Here is an 18,062-nt window from a genome sequence, read left to right as displayed (position 1 = left end):
CTATAGGATTGAGGTCAGGGCTTTGTGATGGCCACTCCAATACCTTGACTTTGTTGTCCTTAAGCCATTTTGCCACAACTTTGGAAGTATGCTTGGGGTCATTGTCCATTTGGAAGACCCATTTTTCTTTTTTTCTTTTTCTTTTCTTTTCTTTTTCTTTCTTTTTTTTACCTTTATTTTACTAGGCAAGTCAGTTAAGAACAAATTCTTATTTTCAATGACGGCCTAGGAACAGTGGGTTAACTGCCTGTTCAGGGGCAGAACGACAGATTTGTACCTTGTCAGCTCGGGGATTCGATCTCGCAACCTTTCGGTTACTAGTCCAACGCTCTAACCACTAGGCTACGCTGCCAAGCTGTTTAAAGGCACAGTCAACTTAGTGTATGTTAACTTCTGACCCACTGGAATTGTGATACAGTGAATTATAAGTGAAATAATCTGTCTGTAAACAATTGTTGGAAAAACTTGTGTCATGCACAAAGTAGATCTAACCGACTTGCCAAAACTATAGTTTGTTAACAAGAAATTTGTGGAGTGGTTGAAAACAAGTTTTAATGACTCCAACCTGAGTGTATGTAAACTTCAACTGTAACTTTATAAATGCCCCCTGAGCTTAGTTGAAATGTACCCAACCAGAAACCAAAATATAAGATTGTTTACAAACATTGGAATAAAAACAAAGTAAATGTAAACCCTATATAGCCTCAACATGGTTAAAACACATTTTTATATCATGGATGGTCAGTCCTTGCGTACATAGTTCTAACTACATTTAAGAGTGATTACATTTTTCCAGCCCCATCCCTCAGCATTTTAGTGAAATGGGGACGAGATAAAAGCTTTGCTTCAACTGGGGATTGCCGTTTAAGGATGCAATACTGTCCTAATTTCATGCTGAACCATACCAACGCCATAACTATATACACATAGGCAGACTTTACTTCCTGTCACCCTCCAAAACCTCCTGGTTTGAATGTCCTTTGATATTCTCCTTCCTGTTTGAGGCTGGCTTGTGACAGCTGCTCTCTCTGGTATGCACTTTGGCTTAAAATAACTTCTGCTCAAGTCAACACTTGGCATATCTGAATTCTTCTCACAACAAGGGCTGTGTTTACACAGAGCCCAATTCTGATCTTTTGCCCAATTATAAGCAAAAGAGCTGATCTGATTGGTCAAAAGACCAGTTAGTGAAAAAAAATATACAGTATATCTTAATTGGGCTCCCTGTGTAAACACAGCCCCAGGTGCCACTGTTCTGTGAAGTGCTGAGTACCTTGCAGTTTAGAAGCCTGCTTGCTAGCAATGGACTTGAAGTTGTAAGACCTGATGCTTGCTAAATATGCGAACATAATGAGCAGTGATATGGAGGTCATTCAATGGCCTATGCGCTGCAAAGGAGCCAAGTGCTTAATGGAAATGTAATGAGCGTTGCCAGTGTCCCAAATTCTGCAAATAGATTGACGTAGGTATTTTAGGCAGTTAACAACCTGGAATGTACCAACTGCAGAAATCTTCCCAGCACAATTTGTTTCTTGGTAGTTTAGGACAAGTATCTGTGATACATCTTGTTTTTGTGTCCTGCAGAAGAATGTCATTGTAATATACTAGCAGAGAGAACACTGAGATATTTCTGCATTGGCACCCTTTCCCTGGCCCAATGCCTTGTATGGACTTCATGCCATGCCAGGGAACCAGCCCTACACTGTGACCTTTCCAACTTATCTGCTGCTGCAGAGGGCGGGAGCTACTCAGGACTGCCATGTGAACAGCCGTTGCTTGACTGATGTCTTTGATAAACACTAGTAAAGGAGATAGTATGTGTACAGTACGAGAAAGATGTGAGTGGGGGCATAGCCTACACACCTTGTATAGAGTCATTAGACAAGTCTATATGATTCAAAGCACCTGTGCTTTTGAAGCAAATGTAACTTTCAGTCCAAATTGTTTGTGAATCTCTAAGACAACACACACACACACACACACCAGAATCATGTGTGGCTTTGAATATATCCCAAGTGGTATGATATCAAAGCCACTCACTTCACCCTGACCTCTATTCCAGTGACACAGTCCCCTTAGAACAGTGTCTGACTGGTGGGACATGGTGAATCTTTGAAACCCGACCTACACTGTAATTCTACTATTTCAGTATTTTTAAATATGCACCCAGCAGACCCACTCTCTTGGCACCACATTGAACCAGAGGTTTAGGGGCCAAATAAGTATTCTGTTAAAAGATGGTTCCGTTTTGGCAGAAGGGAGAGTTTTTATTGGTGTGACTTACCTGGAGGCATGACTATAGCCTCTCTCTCTCAATTCAATTCAAGGGTCTCTCTCTCTCGCTCTCTCTCTCTCTGTCACTTGTTATCATCTCGCTCCTCCCTCTCTATTTTTCTCTCTCTCCCCAGCAGTGTTATGATAAGTAGTTGGTCTGCTTTCTGTCTGTGGCTTTCTACTCCTTGGGTTTCAATTCCAAACATGGTTATCCTACTAGGGGTCTGTCTCCCCTCTCCCTCTCTCTCCCCTCTCCCTCTCTCTCCCCTCTCCCTCTCGCTCCCCTCTCCCTCCCTCTCTCTCTCTCTCTCTGTGCTGCCAACTGTGAGCTCTCCAGAGTAAGCAAATGGCTGAGGGAAATAGAGAGAAAATCAAGAGACAGACACAGCAAAACATAGACGGGGAAAAGAAGGGACGAGAGGGTGGGAGAGATGCACAATGTGAGGAGAAATCCATTCCAATCATGTTTATGGTGTAATAACTGAAGCAGGACAAAGAAAATCTGTAGTCCGGCTGTACGTAAGAGGGCAACAGAGCAACTTTTGACAATTCATACTACATTTACATTTAAGTCATTTAGCAGACGCTCTTATCCAGAGCGACTTACAACTACTATTTTTTTGCAACGTTTTCTCTGTTTTGACAATACCTTGATTGAACTTTTAAGAAATAGACCAACTACAGTGACAACTTTTCAGACTCACTGGTAAAGCAACAACAACAACTTGAGGCTTGAGTGGAGGACAAACTTTTTCTTCCAGCTTTGACCTCGGGTAGCGTAGTAAACTTTGGAATATTCTGAGTGTAACTGTTTTTTTGGAACTTATTGAATAACTAGACAGTTTTGTTTGGAATAACAGCCTCCCTCCACCATGAGTGCAGACAACTCCACCCTGTTGGAGACAGTTTTCTACGGCCATCCACCATGTGATGGCTGGACCAACAACACAGAGGGGGCCTTCTACCACCTGGGCAACACCGTCTTGTTCCTGGGGTACATGGGGGGCAGCAGCGCCTACGGCTCCCTGTTCATCTTTGGTTTCATGACGCCTGCCTTCACCTGCCTGGCCCTGTGGGGCTGGATGACCATGTGTGGGGTGGACGTGTTCACCTGGAACCTGCTGCTGCTGGTGGCCTGCGTGTTCCAGATTTGCCACCTCATATACAGGCTGCAACAGGATGGCTTGGCCAAAGAGGAGCTGTCGGCCCTCTACTCAGCCATCTACCTGCCCCTGGACGTGCCCGTACAGGTGTTCAAAGACATTGTGGGGGCCTGTGAGAACAAGGTGCTGGCCCTAAGAGTAGAGGAGACGTATGCAGTGGAGGGCAAGACGCCCATCAACCAGCTATCCTTTCTGCTGTCAGGGAGGTGAGCGAGAGGAGGGTGTCAGTTCTAATGTCCGTATCATACCACTTAGAATGCATGATCAATAGTACATTACTTAATTCGTTCTTGGTAGTATGTTACTGGAGATATTGGAACAGACCTGAGTCTTGTTTTAGTTGAGTTGCTGGAGGAACATGGCCAACTGTAGTTTAGTTACATTGCTGTAGGTAGATTGCAATTGTCAAGAAGTAGAGTTAGTGTTCCCAGTGAATGTTCTTCTCTTAGCATTTTATCTCTTGATCTGTCTGTCCCAAAAAAACAATGGCTTAGACTAGAGCTTATGGAAACCTGAGTGAGATATATCACTTACCAACAATATAATTAAACACAGAACACTTTCAAGAGGTCATGTGTCCTTAGCAGTGTTGGGGAAGCTACTCTGAAAATATAGTTTACCAAGCTACCAATTACCTCACACTGGAAGAAGATAAGCTACACTGAAGCTACCCTTAAGAAAAACATATCTTACTTAACTGAAGTTACTAGTTCACTACATCCAAACTACTTCCTGAAAAATGATCATATCTAAATCTGAAATGTCATAGACTACAAATTGCAAGAACAGATCACTCTGGAGTCAGATGTTAACATAATGTCTAATTTAGCCTATTAAACACAAAAAGTTAAAATTAGGCACAAAGTGTTTCAAGTGAGAATTAGGCATGTCTGATGATGAAAAAGAAAGGACATTCTTGACTACTTCACCCATATTTTATTTTAGCTAAAATAAAGTACTGTGTAATTCCAGTAGTTAGCTACACCACTACATGGCAAAAAATTTATTACCTACTGAAAACACTACCAAGATTTTAATTTAGTTCAACTACCACCATGCTCCTGCAAAATGTAATGCAATTACTAGTTGAACTAAATGTAATTCACTACTCCCCAACACTGGTCCTCAGCAGTGACTCCATCACTTCTTTGCTTTTTGGCTAATATCAGGTTTAGTGTGTGTATCAAGTGTGTTGGGATTGGGAGGGTATGGTTAAAATGTCAGAGCCCCAGACGTTGTAAAACACAGAGTATTTGTGTCACTGACTCACTGTAGTGTACTTGCTCCCCTTAGCGGCAGACAGCTGGGTCAAATACATAATGTCAAAAACTTTATTTTCAAGTATTTGAGGTGTGCTTGATTTAGCTCATGTGTGACTATTACATTGATTCCATTGTACCGGGCAAATTAAATCAAGTGCTGTTCAAGAATTTGGAAGTATATGATGTATTTGACCCAGGTCTGGCGTCTGCTAAAGTGTTGTGATATTCTAAATATTTTTTGCTCTTCTTAGGTTGTGTACCAACACAGTTAACTAACTCCTCCTATACGGCCTCTAAAATGAATGGTTCATTAAAGGTACTGACAGCTATTTGAGTGCAAGTCAAGTTTATAACTTCAGGATAGCTAATTATTATCATATGCAAATAACATTTGGTGTCATAAGATGACATCTGTTGATTGATTCAAATGAATACCATCAACATTAATCAGACATGAAAGAGCACTGTTGGAATGTCTGTCATTTATAAACCAAGAATAGATGTTTTCCTCTGTCTATGTTTAACTTGGATTACTTCCCTGAGTGTTGAGGTTAAGGACATAGATATTCATGTTAACTTGTTTCAAGGTTTTGGATCATACCTAGTGATGTGTGTATTCTCTTTCTTCTCTCATTATCACCTATCCATACTTTTCCCCCTCTCCTCTCTTACTAACCTTGCCCTTTCCTGCTCTCCCTGGTAGGATCCGTGTGTCTCTAGAAGGACAGTTCCTCCATTACATCTTCCCACTCCAGTTCCTGGACTCTCCTGAGTGGGAGTCTCTCAGACCCAATGAAGAGGGGAACTTTCAGGTACTGGACGGATTCTCGTTAATTCATTCATTCATTAATTTCTGAAGCTTTAGCCTTTTCCTTCACACTTACCCCTGACTTTTGACATTCCTAACCGCCAGGTGACCCTGACGGCGGAGACGGACTGCCGCTACATCTCGTGGCGCCGGCGCCGCCTTTACATGCTGCTGTCCAAGGATCGCTACATCACCCGCCTCTTCTCCGTCATGCTGGGCAGCGACATTGCCAACAAGCTCTACTCACTCAATGATAAGCTCTTCGCCAAGAGTGGTGTGCGCCTCGACATCCGCCTGCCCAGTCTCTACCATGTCCTGGCCCCCTCACCCCCGGGCAGCGAGGGTGAGGTCTGTAGCGGCAGTGGTAGTGCAAGGGACCGGGTAGACCCAGTGGAGCAGCAGGAGGCAGCAGTGGTGGATGTGGACCCGGTGCCAGCCTACCAGAAGTCAGAGCCTCCAACACCCCCGACCCCACGGCTGCAGATCCAAGAAAAGTCCCCCAACCCATCAACTGCAAGCCCCCGCCAACCCCAGGGCCCACACCCCCAGCGCCAGCCCTGGCCCTCAGACATGGAGATGCTCTCTGGTGAGGACTCCACCAGCCTGGTCCTGGAGGACTTCGCTGATATGACCGGGTCCTTAATGGATTATGGGAGTGAGAGGGATTATTTGAGGTAGAGGGCAGGGTGCTGGAGCTAACACACTGGGCCACTACTTAAGCTACATGTAAGTACACCTGTGTGCAGTGAGAGGGTGGGCTGGGGGGGTTTGTGTGTTTTGCTTGCTGTGTCCACACTCTCACTAATCCAGTGTTAAAATGGCAATGCCCTGTGTTAAAGAACCTCATTTCAACTTTGCAATTATTTAAGTGATTTTCTGTTTGTTTTCACACATATTCCATCTATCTTATGCAGAGGCTATGCACTGCTTGCGCCTTCGCTTTTGAAAATTATATGAATGTTTAGAGAGTGAGTTAGTAAACTTAATACATTTTTTGGTCAAAATGAATGAGCCTGAAGGGAAGAACATTAGATTGACCAAAGAGTTGGCAGAACTGGGACACCTCGCCTCTTGGGTACCCACTCAAGTCTCTGAGGATTGTTGTTATAAAGTTTACCTCCACTCCATCTCAATGGAGATCTGAAGCCTCAGGAGCTCTACCCCCAAAACTCTTGCTGGTCTTATTCTCTACGTTATACTGTATATGTATGTACAGTATATTACAGCCTCTCCACCACTCCTCTTCCGGTATGTGGCATGCCCTCTTGGTAGCTGGATGTACTGTATGGATGTACTGTATGGAGAGTGTGTTTGTTTAGCTAGGTTAGTTAGACTGTACTTTCTGTCTGGATTCCAAAGCTTGGCCAGATGAAAGACAGTGTTGTACACAACAGTTTACCTGAGGGTGACCCTGATAGCTTATGTTGGTTCAAACAGATGGGGGTACCATCTGTATATATGTTGGAGGTTTGTAGTTTGAACCAGGATGTGGAGACAGCAGGGTGGGAGGCTGGCAATCATCTGTGTGTTTTTCTCTGACAGAGACAATGATTAGAGCCTGCTGGAAACTGGGGATATCCTGGCAGTCAGAGATCCAGTGCCATGCCATTAATCCACATGCCTACCCACTACCCCCTCCCTTTCCCCCCTATCCCAAAATCCTCCCTGACCCAACCGGGGGCAGATTGTGCTTCGGGCGGAGGAGGGAGAGGGGGGCAGGAGGGGTGTTGGATTCCAGGACAGCTGCTGGGTGCTTGGTGGAGGGCTCTGGCTCTGCTGTCATTGTAAAGGCTGCTGCTGACCTTCAGATGCAGGCTATGGTCAGTTAGACAGTGGCTACGGCAAGCAGGGGAATGAGAGGGGTGAGAGTTTGACAGGGGTAAGGGATGAGAGAAGGGCGAGGGATGTGGGTCATGTGAAAGCAGAGACCAGCCAGGCTCAGAGAACAGCCTATCACTCCAATGTCATTGTGACATCACAGGTCAGTAGTTCCTCCATCTCTCACTGTTAACCAGTTGTCAGGAATGTGAGGACTATGCCGGTGTAATTCGACCAATGGGAACGTTTGTTGTGAGATCATGTTGCAACCTTACACTATACTATATGTTCAGCTGTAATGCGTGATACATATCATTTAGGTGAAAATTAAATACTCTCTGTACTTGGACAAGGTGAATATGATCTGCTTGCCTGCCATAAGGAAGGTTGTCGTAGTAACAGTTATGCTTGTTTTTTGACAGATGTTCTCTGTTTATTCCACAGGAGGGGAAACCGCTGGGACTCTACCAATGCGATACCAGAGAGGAAGAGCTCCTCTGGCTCCCACTGACACCCCTAAGCTGTGATAGTTTTACCAAAAGTGCAAACAGTTCCAGGTTGTCTTTATTACAGTCATGCTGTGCAGCTTATAACACTATCACAGAATGTTTATGCATATCTATAGCATTTTCCTGAGAAGACCAGTGGAACTGCAGGAAAGACAACCTGGGATATAACTATCACCACTGTCCTGGGTGGAGTCAGGCCCACCCAACACCACATCCCAGTCTCTCACCTAACATTATCTCACTCCTGCGATGTCATCTGTGCATGACAATAAAGGAGAGAGTGAGACTCTGGACACTGAACATAATTATGTTATAAACTGAATTTATTAGTTAATGTCACAGAAAATAATGGTATTCTCTTTTTATTATGCCACTCACATCTCCCATTCATCTGGATGGAAAGCCGTTTGAAGTGGAGATAGGATTATGCTATTATGATTCCACATTAAACTAATCATGTGCATTAGATTTTTTAACAGCCGGGGTTGGGTTGGCTAGCTAGGGGCATGTTAATCTTGTTTGTTTGTGCAGACATAATCTGAGAGAATAATGTTTGACTGAGAGCATGCTAAAAGGGTTTTCTCTTCATACATACATATTTTCAAATCATGATTCCAAATTTAACAGGCAGACACACACTTCTGCATTTTGTCTACATGCTTGTAAACGTGAGATGTCTCACACATTGTACATTTAGTCAGAAAACATAGAACAGGAGTATTTTGTTTTTGTTGTTTCCCCCCCAAAATGTGGGCCTACATATACATAATGTGATAAACATGTATTTTCATGGGGCCAATCTTTCTCCATAAAGTTCTTGGTGAAAATGCATTGACTGTCATTTTTTCATCTATGTCTCCTCTCTCCTCCATCCTCAGTCAGAATAAGATTGAGTCTTCAAGTTTATCATGACGAGGTATTCAAACTCATCACAATTTGAACACATTGCTCACCTCTGCTTCTGAGAACTGTTTTGCTTCAACAGAAGCTCTTATTAAGAAAGTAACATTCAGCTGCATCGGAATGATTATGTACAGCAATACTAATGCTATTAGAAAATACGGAAGAAATGTAACAATAAGAAAATTGTAGCATAGTCTAGCTGTAGGTGGTCCATCAGTAACATATGAGTGTGTGAGTGTGTTTGTATGTATATTTCCAACAGGAGCTATTGGCTGCATGTGTGTGTGTTTCTGTGTGAGCTGGAAACAGGCTGCGTCCCAGTAAAACTCTCCTAATTTCCTTTCCTTCATGCCTAATGATAAGGACAGGATAGGCTTCCTCCTTACTGCTTAGACCTATCAAAGCATTCCACATCATTGATGACAAAGGAAAGGAGACGAAGAGAGGATGCCAATTCAGAACTATTGGGATGTTGACACAGTGAAAGAAACACATGTTGGTGCATAGGTTGTGTGTGTTCAGGACATAAGTGTTCTCAGTCATTCCCACACAGCTGCACAAAATCATGGTTCCACGGAGATCCTCGTCTAATGTCAATCTTCTTCACACACAACGACTCCACTTCTCTGAAAGAGCAACAGACGAGAAACAGTGTCATATGCACGCACAGGTACGCACACACAGACTGCATGCTGGTGTGTGTGTGTGTGTGTGTGTGTGTGTGTGTGCGTGTGTGTGTTAAATAGATGAAAGGACATATACCCGACAGAGGGGAACTCTGATATACAGACAGACACAAAGTGGATGTCTCCCTGTCTGTAGAAGCGTGCTCCAGTGTTCTTCAGCTGAATGGAGTCTATCTCACACAGTGGCACCAGGTGGGCTATCACCCTCCTGTAAACTGTACCGTCTGTCTCTCTGGAATACACACACACAGCATGACTGTTACTGAGAATATAATCCATGTTTACGTATCATAAAGTGAACAGCTGTGATTCATGCTGCTGTCAAAATATTTGTTTTGTCTCTAACTTTGAGGTTAGAGGTTGTTATACCTACAGCCTGAGTCTGTGCTCTGTTTCAGGAAGTCCCCTGGTTCTTAGGGTCACCTGCACCTCAGCAGTCTTGTCCAGGGGGGATACCTCCAGCTGCACCAGGATGTGATGGGCTGAGGGGGAGAGGGTGGCGGAGGGGGACGGAAAATAAGTTTAGCATCATCACTTCAAATATTGCTTTATTTAAGCATTCAACTGTGGGGTGAAAGTAGTGGTGATGTGTCATGAAAATTCAACAATCTTCTGCTGGACAGTCAGTCTGAGATCACGAGAGGTAGGCTAGATGCAGCTACTCACCACAGAAAGGAGGTGCAGAGGTTGTCAGGAGGAAAAGCTTCTCTTGTTGAGGAAGAGGAGAGGCTGTTATACCGCTGTTCTCCAATAACCCTGAAACACACAAGGACACATGGATGTACAAAAGACAGAGAGAGTGAGATGTAAAGTAGCCCTTCCTATCGCATCTATGACAGATGAAAGGTCTCCAGACTACATTAACCTCTTTGTCTGTATACTGTACATCTGTAACTGTATCTGCAGTGCCAGTGGCCACAGTGATACTGTAAGTGGACACCAGACCAGACGTGACACTAGCTAAGTCAGACAGAAGCCCTATCTCTCATTGAGTGAAACCTGATTAAGGTGAAAATGGAAAGTGTGCTGGGAACTTTTAATATGATTAGGCCTATTCAAAATATCAAAATATGAACATGATGAAAATCATTTACATATAGCCTACTATACATGTATGAAGTGGCTATTTATATGTTTTACATTCCCATGATCAAAGTACTCACAGACAACAGGTTAGTTAAGTTTTCAGGAAATTGTGTCATGTTGATAACCCTACCTATTTGTGGACATGTGCCATTGAAGACACCTTGGCAGCCTAAACAGCGCCCCTTGAGGAATTCCTCATAGCTGGAACAAGGGATGCCAGTCAGTGGGCAGGTCCCGTTCAGTGCGCTTATGTAGACGTGGAGCGCCCTCATGTGGTCACAGATCACATAGCCATACACTGGAAAGTAGACAAGAACTGACAACAAACGAAGAGGCTCAGGTAGCCATCAGCTTACCACCAAATATATCAGCTTGCTAGCAGTGAATGTTAGTGCTTAGTTGACAATGACATGTCTGAAGTTTATGTAGGCATATCATACTATCATACACATGACCAGGGGCATCATGGACGTTGTATAATATAGCATTTTTCAAACACCTGAAACAGATTTTTCCTGCAATTTAGAGACATAATTGTTATAATTGATTCTATATGAAAAAATATATGTCTATTTTTTTGCATATCTAAGCATACCTCTTGAGGTGTTTGTATCCATCTGACTGGTGGTTCTTATTTTTTAAGAAACTAAATATACTTCTCTTCATCTCTGCTAAAATCTGGGTAAAAGATTGAAAGGAATGTGAGTCTTAGTCAGTACATTTAGTTATTTATTGCTTTTCTAAAGTCTACCAACCTTGCCAGCAAGCATGCCAGCTAAGATAGTTAGACACGCTAGCTACTCTAACTTGATTGATAGCCTGAAATGGCTTCTCGATAGCTAGTTGTCAGGTCGGGAGATTGTGAACCTATCTGGTCTAGCTAAATCCAACTTCATAAAATTGCTAGGTGGGCTAGTAGCATTACAGAGAAACAACCCAAAAAATAAAAATAAATAAAGGAGAAATCTGAGGGAACACGTGCCCCTGTGCCTCCTATGGGTATGACGCCTCTGCACAGGCTTCTTTGCCAATTGTAGTAGGATGTGCTCCTCAATTTAAATAATATTACACCAATTAAACATTTTGTCGGCAAAAGCACACACTTACTTGACTCAAACCTTGAGCGTGCACAACCTGCCTGGTCCATCCCGCCATTCAGGAAGAAGTCAGCATGGCCAACAGGGATGGAGATACCGAAGTCTGAGAGAAAATATAGACAAATGGCTGATATCAGGAGATTGTCAGGTAAGCAGTGTTGTTGGGGTGCAGCCAACCTTTGTGTAGTGACTATGACAGAATTTCCGAGGAACTAGACCTACAACAAAACAGAACACACTAGCATCCAAGCTAGCCCAATAACCAGCAAGCGAGGTGGAAAGATAATAGCAGAAATCTCTTTGCAATAACATTGTTTGTGTGTTCTCTTACAGTCAGAGTCTGTGTGGATGGCCTCCACAAACAGTGCATCTGAGGGGTCAAGACGGTCAAACGTGTCGGCTCCCTTAAACATGGGTCCAGCTGGGTCCAGACCTACAGGAGGAGATACAGACAGAGCAGTGAATGACTGAGATGAGTGAGTGATAGGCTACAGCAGAGATGGGAAACTTTGATGGGGTTGGGGTTCACAAAAAATCTGAACTCATCGTGAGGGGCTGCGGTGGCTCGTAGGTCTGCGTACGCACATTCATACAGAGCCATGCAAGTAAAACATTTAAGCGGTCCTCCTCTTGCTAGCGGTTTTAGAGTTAATTTCCGGTAATTCTACTCATTTTGCCATGGGGCAGTTTTACAGCAAAAAGAGGGGGCATATGGCACACACACACAGTCTTGTACAGCTAACTTTATTGGGACATAATTCAATCCCATTCAAAATCATATGTTCTCTAACCCCTAACCCTAACCCTAACCTTAACCCAAAAACCTAACCTTAACCCTAAACCTAGCCCTAGCTCTTAACCCTAACCCCAATTCTAACCTTAATCCTAATCCCCCTAGAAATAGCATTTGACCTCATGGGGACAAACAAAATGTCCCCAGTTGGTCAAGTTGTTGTTTGTTCACTATTCTTTTGGGGACGCACGCATGCCACGCACGCACGCACGCACGCCACGCACGCACGCACGCACGCCACGCACGCACACACGCACGCACACACACACACACACACACACACACGGCTGTGAATTACTGCACCTAAACATTCAGACTACTTCACATCACAAGGCTGAATGCCTCTACTCAGACAAAAACACCAGAGATAATGTGAAGACAGACAATTGTATGCATTGTTGTGCCATTGTGTGTCCTCAGAAGGGTAACGTCTCCATCGTTCACAAATTCAGAGCAGCGCTTTTCAGTGTCTGCTGTTGTTGTTTTCTGAAGCGTGCTCTCTCTTTCTCTGAAAGCCTCATTCAGTCCAATTGGCAGAGATGAAAGGGTGAGTGACTGCCCTGCTTTGTGGTGACCAGTCGTTGTCTGGCCCTGTAGAGCCTTGTTCTGCAGACAGTAGGGGCCCTGTGCAACTGTTACTGGGTCAGACACAGATGGAGCTCACCTGTGATTCTCCCTATCTCCCCCTTGAACAGGGTCCCCACGAATCCAGACACGTGTGCCCCGAGGCTAACCCCAATGAAGTGAAATGACTCCAGTTTGCATCCATGGTTCTGTGAGACAGACATCAGTTCTACGTTATTTTCATTACTTTTAAATTAATTTGCTGTTGGTTAGTGAACATTGAGATTGCATTTATTAGTATGTAAACATAAACAAATGAGTAGGCCCTGACCTGGAGCTGGTTGATGAGGACAGATATCTGGACGGCCACCTCCTTGTAGTTCTCCACCACCAGGTTGTAGGCGAAGGAGGCCCCATAGACCCAGTCCACCACCACCACATTGGCATCCTGCGCCCGCAGCAGAGCCTGGGCCAGCTGTTTCACCCAGGACGGCTTACTGCCCAGAGCCCTGGGAGGGGGGAAGGGGGGAGCGAGATAGCTTATACGTTTTATATGTAGATCTCCTTACACTTTATATGTGCCCATCAGCATAACTTCTCTCTCTATCTCTCTCACTTCTGTAAAGAGAGTATGAAATGACTGTGTCAAGTTTTGACCTCCCTCCCCTTCTCCTCACCTGTATCCATGGACAATGATCTTGGTGGGTAGGGAGGAGTTGAAGTAGGAGGCGTTGTTGCTGAGGGACTCCTGACTGAAGAGGCTGGCACAGTCTGTATTCTTGCGTGTCAGGAGTAGGTATTGCACCTGTAGCTTGCTGCCCTGCTGACGGTACTCCAGCCAGGTCGTGTTGTTGAAGTCAGCACATTCTGATCTGGACTCCTCATCCTCCCCTGCTGGTTCAGAGGAGAAATGTCCATAAAGAACCTTGACGAAAACAACACCACCAACAACAACAACAATGACAGATGCACCATTTGCACAAAAAAATCATGTTTCACAACAGAGTTATTTACATACAGTGAAGTGGCATATGCTATAATAAATATGCTTAGAGCAAGGATAGTGTTTATTCATTACATGAAAATGTATTAGGAAGAAGCTTCTGCAATAGAGATGAGTGGTACTTACCTACTGTAGACGTGATGTAGAATGCTAAAATACTGAGAAAAGTTTCCGCTGTTTTCAGTTTCCAGCCCATTCTCTTGAAAGAAGAATGTCACGAATGGTAAACTGTTCTGTAGCTTTACCGCTTAGGTTGGTGAACTGTGCCTCAGATCCTTAGCTTTGGAAAACCTATTTTCCCTCCCAACAGTGCTTGAAGTTATGCAATGACTATTTAACAGTACTGTAGTTCACTTTGGATCTAGAAATGCCGTTTAATCCTCTACTGGTCAACAGTAACCTCAAACAGGGCAGGAATCTCCTTAAGAGAATTAAGTCGAACAAAATACGTTATTTCACAATGCTGGCATTGAAATATTAAGTTACAACATCTGATTACAGTACAGAGATGGGGGGTTGGAGGAATTTCCTTCCCTGCTTTCTCGTAAAGCTCAGCTGGCACAGTAAACTAGGCTTATGAAAACATACCCACATACCCATGTACCCCTCCTGCTCCAGTCGTTGGTCGGTGTTTTGCTTAGGACCCAGTGCTTGGTCAAGTGCTTAGTCTGTATGGGGTTGGGGGGGGGGCACTGGACGAGGATCCATGACCTCACCGATGATCAATGCCTGTTTGTTTTCATGCTGGACTCTGGCCATCTGGGGGTGATACTCACTGTGTTACATGGTGATAAGCTACATTTCAGCAATGGATGACCAATTCTACCTTTATACTAGTCCATGTGAACATAGAGATGGACCTGCAAATGTAATCTGTCACACAACTTTAACATAATAATGATTATAAGCATGGACCAGGGGATGGTCAGCTATAGGAACAGTCTTACAGGCAGGGCCTTGGGCAGTTATTTAGCCTTTATTCACTTTCTTTCTTTGGGTAACTGGGATGCCAACCAATCCATGGTCCACTTGCGTACCTCGTTCCAGCTATACCGGGGGACGTACCCCATGTCCCTCTGAGACCTCCGATAGGTGAAGCTAAAGGGCATGTTCAGCATGTTGAGGAGCTGCCGGTTTATGGGCGGGTACCTGAAGCCCAACGGCGACAATACAACACGGTTAAAGTCAAAATAGCTGATGGGCGGCGTGTCGTCTGAGATGTAGTAGAAGTTCCCTCCGCTGGGGGTCTCGCAGGGCGGGCGCGGGCGGCCTGGAGGTGGGCCAGTGCTGCGTTCCCCACGTACACATGGTTCATCTGGGCCTCCGGGTGGGAGGTACGGTACAATACGTCCCTGTTCGGAATCACGTCGCTCATGTGGTCCAGCAGGAATCGTAAGCACTCTCCGTAGATGTACATTGGTCTGAGGGTGCAGGTGGAGCCCCTCGCCCTGGGCTTGTAGTGTGACCCGCTCAGCTTTCTTTTTGGTCCTGCAGTAGGGGGAACTTTATGGAGCACGTGTAGGGGGTGTTCTCATCAACGTTGATGATGGGGTCTCCGTTGGCATTGGGGCCGGCCACCTCAATGCTGCTGGTGTAGATGAAGGACGCCACGTTTTCCTGGATGTACGTCTACAGAAGGAGCTGGGTTCCTGAGGAAGAAATTAGATTAATGAGTATATTAGCAGGGTCAATTCAGTTTTCAAGGGCAGCTCAAGTATTTGAAAGTATTGGACATTTCACTCAGGACTGCTGCCAATCCCAACCCAATATTTCAGTGAAACTCGACCATACCTTTGACGTTGACTCCGTGGATCTTGCTGTAGTCACCTTCTCGATGACATCTATGAGGGACGCAGTGTGGTAGACCTGCGATGCTCCCTTACACGCTGTCCTCAGCAACTCACTGTCCCTGATGCCCCCCTCAAACACACTCACCACAATGTCACCTCTGACCTCTAACAACAAACAGAGAAGAGAAAAACGAATCAGAGAAGAAACAAACCAAATAAAAATGTTAAAATATCAATATTTACACCAACCCTGGTAGGAACGGAGAACAAAAGGAGAGCTGGTACAGTATTTACCTTCCAGAGACTGTATGAGTTGTGGTCGGACATGCTCCGGACTTGGTCCCCACTCCAAACCAATCACCCCACTCTATTATCCCCCTCTGCGACAACCTCTTTTTCTAGCCTGCGGGAATGTGCTGGAAGTGACGGTAACTCTGCCACTCTGGGGGGAGAAGTGAGGCAAGTTCTAGAGGCAGGCAGACGCGAGAGAGGGAGAGAGCAGGGACATTTTATTCAACCAGTATCTGCCAGGGATGGCCACCAAGGCTGCTGGCCCCAGACCAGCCAAGGAAAACAGTTTGCAATGACTTGAAAGTCAAGACGACGTCTGCCAGATGACTAATGATTCGCTTTGCTCTCCCATTGACACAGTGATGAACTGATTCTGGTCAGAGTAGAGTCAATACGCTGCAGATTTAGTGGCTGGGTTTATTTTGACAGGCTTGGCCACTGATTATTAATGTGGTCTATAAAGCATCTGCAGTATATTCACCCTAACAGTGTCATTTATTCTATATCTGAGTAGCATATGTTGAAGTGGTTTCATCCTCTCAGAAACCGCCAAATGTATGTGATTGCAGCTGGTTTTGTAGGGTTTTGAACATATTAAGATTCCAGGGTTACACACTGGACATGTCTTATAATGAGAGGCTACAATATCAATGATGTATATAAACCCCGGATTGTTAACAGTATGTATTGGCCATTGAGAGGCTTTGAAGCCACTGTCTGGCCATATTGGCACTCCCAAGTAGGCACAGTCCTCCATAGGAATTAATGGAATTTCAATTAAATGTTTCAGATAAAATTACATGATTGTTGTAGTGTGGAAAGTAACAGTACTAAAAAAATACTTTAAGGAAAATGTTTTTATATATACAGTGCCTTCGGAAAATGTACAAACCCCTTGACTTTTCCCACATTTTGTTACGTTACAGCCTTATTCTAAAATTGATAAAATTATATTTTATTAAAAATAAAAAACAGAAACAGAAACACCTTATTTACATAAATATTTAGACCGTTTGCCCCGCCCCAGAACTTTGGGCAAACAATCACACCGCTCCAATGGAAAGGAACTGTTGTCAAGTCCCGAAACCTCGGAAAAGCTTACGTTTAAATCGCATGAAAGCAAGTGAGGACTATGGCAAAAACTGAGTTTTCTTTAAAAAATAAATATTGAAATGGCTAAATAATTTAACAGTGCATCAGGAGAACTTGCTACTGTGATTCCTGAAATACAGAGCCTGTTGATGAAATTATACTTTTGTTACATCGTTTGCTAGCTCAGCTGTTTAGCTAGCTTTCAGTCTCATTGGCCACCAAACGTTGCTAACGCTAGCTAGCCATTTAATATAATTTGGTTGCAGTCCAAACTCAAAGTAGACAGCCCTCGGCCCTAAACCCTCAGCCCTTGAATTGCCTTTTACATCGTCACAGCCGAGTGTACCTTACTAAATGTCCCTTGCCCAAGCGATGATCGGAGAGGCAACATCCTTGGTGCTTAAACACAACCAACCTAAAGTTATTAATGTACCGAGCAAGCTACAGTTAATCATAGCTGGCTAATTAGTTTAATAGTTTGGTCATTTATTCCAATAAATGTTATAATTCCCCCAAATATGTTTATGAAGCTAGTTATGTATTATAGGCTCCTCACTATGAGACTAAGCCAATTTCCCAACTCTAAAATCAATGTAATCTATATCTTTTAGCAAGCTAGTATCATCATATTAACTGACATCCTGAAAATGCAGCTCTGTTGATTAAATTTGACACTTCGCGGCCACCGGAGTTTGACACGTGACTACAGTTTGCATTGAATTGTGGGTCATATCAACACCAAAAATGATCAAAGTTCTTCACTTCTTCAAGCTAAAGCGAGGGGGCAACTTTTGGGAATTGGACCATAACTTAATGTTGTAGTTGAACTGCATCTGGTTTCGATGGGGATTGCCGCTAGGGAAAGTGACAGGCAAGAGGGCTGAGAGGGTAAAACATTATGGTTGGACTGCAGCACTTGTTTT

The 18,062-nt window shown here is 44.1% G+C and overlaps 2 protein-coding genes and 1 pseudogene across 8 annotated transcripts; 1 reads left to right on the top strand and 2 right to left on the bottom strand.

The window, feature by feature from the left end:
* The first annotated feature begins 2,822 nt into the window (after nt 1-2,822).
* LOC111959541 (popeye domain-containing 2-like) lies at nt 2,823-8,665 on the top strand. 2 transcript variants are annotated; one of them, XM_023981175.2, is made up of 4 exons: nt 2,823-3,643; nt 5,403-5,511; nt 5,613-6,093; nt 7,770-8,665. In XM_023981175.2, exons 1-4 carry the CDS (start codon nt 3,147-3,149, stop codon nt 7,850-7,852), a joined length of 1,170 nt encoding a protein of 389 aa, XP_023836943.1. In that variant the 5' UTR covers nt 2,823-3,146; the 3' UTR covers nt 7,853-8,665. The 2 variants fall into 2 exon arrangements, with proteins under 2 accessions (XP_023836943.1, XP_023836942.1); XM_023981174.3 differs by having other exon boundaries at nt 5,613-6,233.
* Nucleotides 8,140-14,663, bottom strand: LOC111959540 (phospholipase A1 member A). Of its 6 annotated transcripts, none has more exons than XM_023981173.2 (12): nt 14,563-14,663; nt 14,093-14,165; nt 13,641-13,854; nt 13,295-13,472; nt 13,064-13,172; nt 11,938-12,039; nt 11,617-11,709; nt 10,640-10,825; nt 10,090-10,179; nt 9,797-9,905; nt 9,500-9,655; nt 8,140-9,363 (listed from the first exon to the last, which is right to left on the bottom strand). In XM_023981173.2, the coding sequence occupies exons 2-12, from the start codon at nt 14,160-14,162 to the stop codon at nt 9,273-9,275; spliced, it is 1,398 nt and encodes a 465-aa protein (XP_023836941.1). In that variant the 5' UTR covers nt 14,163-14,165; nt 14,563-14,663; the 3' UTR covers nt 8,140-9,272. The 6 variants fall into 6 exon arrangements, with proteins under 6 accessions (XP_023836941.1, XP_023836940.1, XP_070293645.1 ...); XM_023981172.2 differs by having other exon boundaries at nt 13,641-13,857; nt 14,563-14,662; XM_070437544.1 differs by having other exon boundaries at nt 14,555-14,655.
* On the bottom strand, nt 14,630-17,530 carry LOC111959270 (3 beta-hydroxysteroid dehydrogenase/Delta 5-->4-isomerase-like; annotated as a pseudogene).
* Between the last annotated feature and the right edge of the window lie 532 nt (nt 17,531-18,062).

The sequence above is a fragment of the Salvelinus sp. IW2-2015 genome, linkage group LG36, assembly GCF_002910315.2.
Source record: "Salvelinus sp. IW2-2015 linkage group LG36, ASM291031v2, whole genome shotgun sequence".
NCBI classification, from domain to species: Eukaryota; Metazoa; Chordata; class Actinopteri; order Salmoniformes; family Salmonidae; genus Salvelinus; species Salvelinus sp. IW2-2015.
The sequence above is the reverse complement of the archived record's forward strand: the minus strand, read 5'-3'. Positions and strand labels throughout refer to the sequence as shown.

Bases quoted from the DNA above. Each gene is read 5' to 3' on its own strand.
- LOC111959541 (XM_023981174.3), top strand. From the start codon at position 3,147: ATGAGTGCAGACAACTCCACCCTGTTGGAGACAGTTTTCTACGGCCAT. The intron at 3,644-5,402 runs GTGAGCGAGAGG...TCTCCCTGGTAG, and splicing joins TCCTTTCTGCTGTCAGGGAG to GATCCGTGTGTCTCTAGAAG. The intron at 5,512-5,612 runs GTACTGGACGGA...CCTAACCGCCAG, and splicing joins ATGAAGAGGGGAACTTTCAG to GTGACCCTGACGGCGGAGAC.
- LOC111959540 (XM_070437543.1), bottom strand. The intron at 13,473-13,640 runs GTGAGGAGAAGG...CCCCCCTCCCAG, and splicing joins ATCATTGTCCATGGATACAG to GGCTCTGGGCAGTAAGCCGT. The intron at 9,656-9,796 runs GTAGGTATAACA...TGTGTATTCCAG, and splicing joins ACAGAGCACAGACTCAGGCT to AGAGACAGACGGTACAGTTT.